The 4,175-nt window shown below is 54.0% G+C and overlaps 1 protein-coding gene across 1 annotated transcript in view; it reads right to left on the minus strand.

Moving 5' to 3' along the window:
* Hdgfl2 (HDGF like 2) overlaps positions 1 to 4,175 on the minus strand; it is a 17,230-nt gene that overhangs the window by 4,893 nt on the left and 8,162 nt on the right. The window contains exons 4-7 of the mRNA XM_033759609.1: positions 3,411 to 3,611; positions 778 to 894; positions 613 to 684; positions 18 to 196 (exon numbers count right to left, since the gene is read on the minus strand). Coding sequence (XP_033615500.1) covers positions 18 to 196; positions 613 to 684; positions 778 to 894; positions 3,411 to 3,611 — 569 coding nt within the window. The remainder of the gene's footprint in view (positions 1 to 17; positions 197 to 612; positions 685 to 777; positions 895 to 3,410; positions 3,612 to 4,175) is intronic.

Below are 4,175 nucleotides of genomic sequence, written 5' to 3' on the forward strand. Positions count from 1 at the left end.
GCGGCAGGAGGACAGGCCGAGCCCAGGAGCAGGCCCTACCTGGCTTTCTGCCCCGAGGAGGTTTCTTGACAGACACATCGGAGTCGGAGGAGGAGGAAGAGGAGGAGGAAGACGCTGGCCTTGCCACGGCCACTGGCTCCTCCTTGGCCCCATCGGAACCAGCTTTGGAGTCCGAATCCGAGGCTGAGGGCGCCTTCTGGGGAGAGGCGGGGGCGGCTCAGAGAGGTTCGCAGCTCAGGCCCCACTGGGATGTTCAGTGGGGCGAGGAGTCTCCCAGGCAGGAGCAGACCCCGGGGCCGCCCAGCGGGGCGGGGCTCTCGGCACACACAAAGACAAGAGGCCGCAACGTGTACACCCGGGGTGTGAGCACACATCCGCACAACACACTAGCGTACAGACAGCTCTCCAGACCCCACCACGTCCCAAACCCAACAGGGGCAGGGTTCCCTCAGAGCCGCGGCAGCCCGGGCATGAGGGACCGTGTCCACCAGGGACCCACAGTCAGGACCGCTGCTCCCTGGGCATCAGCCTCAGGACTGTGCCAACCCCTCCACCACGGGCCGGGCCGGGGACAGGGGAGCAGAGCGAGGGAAATGAACGCAGACGTCCTACCTTCTTCTTCCGGCCGCCCAGGGGGCCCCGCCGCGGTGCCCGGACCACGGCTTTCTTTTCGGGGGTGAAGTCCTGCACGAGAAGGAAAGGAGCTGCAGGGGTGCCAGCGGCCACCACCAGCGACTCCCCCTGGGTCCTGTGCCACGCTCTGGCCTCCCCGCTCACCTGGTCGCTGGTCTTCTCAGACTCAGATGAACTCTCTGAGTTCTCCTCTTCGGAGGGCGACACGCTGGCTTGGTCCAGGTCGCTGGAGGCTTTCCGAGCGCGCTTGGAGACAGACATCTGCAAAGGAAGGCCCAGAGGCCTCGGCAACTGGGCACCGTGCAACGCCTGTGAAGGGTGGCGGTGCCAGGGCCGAGAAGGGGCTCAGGGTCTATGGGGACAGAGGCCAGCATGTTCTGGAGGCGGACGGTGGTGACCACTGCACCGCCATGCGAATGTGCTTATGCTTCTCAGCTGGGTACTTGGAAATGGTTAAAACAGGGCTACGCTTTGACCTTTCTTTAACAGCACTGGGGGCGGAATCCAAGGCTTTCACACTGAGGTAGGTCTCTAAGCTTTTCTTTCGGTACCGGGGATCAAACTTGGGACCTTGCACTTGCAAAGCAGGCGGTGGAACCACTGGGCTAAAGCCCTGGTGCCTCTAAGCCCTTCTGTATTTCAAGACAGTCTCAGTAAACTACCCAGGCTGGGCTCCATCTTGCAATCCTCCAGCCTCAGTCTCCCACACTGCTGGGACGACAGGTGTGCACCACCATGCGTGGCTTATCCCACAATCTTAGCAAGACACAGAGTAGAATTCATTGTCGTCACTGGCTACTTCTCAAACAATGAAAGCCTCATCTTTTTGTGTGTGCTGGGGATCGAACTTGGGGGCCAGGGATTTAGCTCAGTGGTGCCACTGCCTGCCTCACTAACTCAAGGTCCCAAGTTCGATCCCCAGTACAAAAAAAAGAAAAGAAAAACCAGTATGGAATGCATGAAAATGCTTCCACTACTAGGTATAAAGCAAGATGAAAAACACCAGGATGTTACCAATTTCACCGGCTCAGACAACCCTCAGGCAGCAGCAGTATCTTTTCCCACCTTTACATGTTAAAAATTATTTACAATCAATGTGGCTCATCATCTTAGAACCAAAAGCAAATATTACCTTCAACAATAACGGGCTGGGGTGCAGCTCAGTGGTGAAGCATGTGCTCAGTACACACATACAAGGTGCTGGGCTCATTCCCAGTGTCAAAAAAATAAACGCAAAGAGAGCTCCCTCTGTTAAAACAATGTGCAGAAGGGCTGGGGATTTGGCTCAGTGGTTCCACTGCCCGCTTCACAAGTGCAAGGGCCTGAGTTCGATCCCCGGTACCAAAAAAAAAGAACAACAATGTGTGGGAATTCGAGAATCAGAAGCTAGTCCTTTCATTGAGCCCAAATACTTAGAAGCTGTGAAACCAGGTGTGGTGGTGCATGTGTGTAACCCTAGTACTCGGAAGGCTGAGGCAGGAGAATCACCTGGGCCAGCCTGTACTACACAGAACAGACTATACCCGAGAGAATGGAAACACACAGCCCATAAAAACCTGTACAGGCAGGTTCCCAGCAGCGTGATTCATTAATTACCAAAAGGTGTAGAAACAACCTAAACGGCATGGACAAATGGACAAACACCATGCAGGCCACAAACACACTGGAATATCAATATGCCAAGAAAAGGAGCGAGGCCATGACACTCCCACAATGCAGACGGACCTTGGGGGCATCACACTTGGTGAGAGATGCCAGATGCAGAAGGACACCTAGTGTGGGGCTCAGTGGACAGGAGGTAGATTCATGAGTGCCAGGGCTGGGAGAGGACAAAGGGGGAATGACCGCTCCTGGGGACAAGGATTCTTAACAGAGACAGAGAAGTAGTTGCACAACACTGCACTGTATATACTTTCTTTTTGGACTTAGGATCTGCTATGTAGCCCAGGCTGGCCTCAAAGTTGAGGCAATTCTCCTGCCTCAGCCTCCCCACTGCTGGGATTATAGGTGTGTACCATGCCTGGCTTGAACTGTGTATCTCATGGTATACGAGCTTTTGTTTTGTTAAAAATGCATGTGAAGCTGGGTTTGGTTGCATATGCCCATACTCCCAACGCTTAGGTGGCCGAGGCAGGAAGATTGCCATGAGTTCAAGGCCAGCTGGGGCCACACAACAAAACCCTGACTCAAAAAAATTTTTTTTTTCTTTCCTGGTACTGGGAATCAAACTAAGGACCTTGTGCTGGCCAGGCAGGGAAGGTGCCACTGAGCTAAATCCTCAGCCTCCCCGGCAATTTCTTTTAAGTGCATCTGAAGCCAGGCTTGGTAGAATATGCCTATCATCTCAGTATTTTAGGAAGCTGAGGCAGCAGAAAGACAATTAAGTTTGAGGCTAACTCGAGCAATTGTCATCATGAGATTCTGCCTCAAATAAATAAACAGCCAGTGCTGGTGGTACACACCTGTAATCCTAGCGTTTGGGAGGCCGAGGCAGAAGGGTTGCCACAAGTTCCAGGCCAGCCCAGACTACATAGGAAGTTCAACCACACAGTGAAACCCTGCCTCAAAAAACAAACAGGGGCCAGGGATTTAGCTCAGCGGTGCCTCTGCCTGCCTCACAAGCGCAAGGACCTGAGTTCGACCCCCGATACCAAAACAAAACAAAACAAAGAGGTGTGGGAAAGGGCTACCAGCAGACACCTCACGGTGTCACGAGAACAGGGAAGTACTGGGCACCTGTGCCCTGCCCGGGCCAGGCCACCCTGCCTCACCTCTACCTTCAGGGCCGATGTCTTCCGTTTCAGGCCACTGTTGTCACTGCTCTTATCGGAGTCCGAGTCACTCTCCATCCTGTCGCTGGTGGCTGCGGCAGTCACAGCTGTGACAGCCATGACCCCCCGGTCCTCCTCATCCTCATCCGCGTCGCTCCTACCTGCAGGGTCAGCTTCGGGGGCCTCGCTCTCAGAGGAGCTCACCGGCTGTGGGGTCAGGTGGGGTGGGGCGGCATCAGGCTGTGGTTACTGCAAGTCTTGGGCGGGTTCCCCAGGACAAGGCCCAGTGGACAGCACACCCCTGGTGGGGTCTCAAAAGTAAAGGTTCCAGCTTCCTCACTTTGCAAAGGGGGAACTGAGGCCCAGAAAGCCCACAGAAGGGAGGCAGGAGGGTAGGATGGAGACACGAGGCACACACTAGTGCCTGTTTCCAGAGCCGAGCAAGGGAGATTACAGAGTTTTAGCCTCAAAGAGCTGCAGCAAGGAGAAAACAGGTGGGACACAAAGCAGGTCAGGGTCCACGTTACAGCAACAGGCTTTACTTTACGTTTACTTTTCTAAAAATCACTTTTTTGTTTGTTTTTTTGCATACAAGACCTTGCTGTGTAGTTCAGGCTGGCCTTAAACTGTGTAGCCCAGCATAGCCTGGAATTCTCACAGCGATCCTCCTGCCTCAGGCTCCCGAATGCTGGGATTACAGATGTACACCACCACACCCACTTAAGATAAAAAAATCATTCCTTTTTTTTTTTTTTTTTTTTTTTTTTTTTT

Source organism: Fukomys damarensis, unplaced genomic scaffold (genome assembly GCF_012274545.1).
Source record: "Fukomys damarensis isolate Sample0158 unplaced genomic scaffold, DMR_v1.0_HiC HiC_scaffold_37, whole genome shotgun sequence".
In the NCBI taxonomy this organism is placed as follows: domain Eukaryota; kingdom Metazoa; phylum Chordata; class Mammalia; order Rodentia; family Bathyergidae; genus Fukomys; species Fukomys damarensis.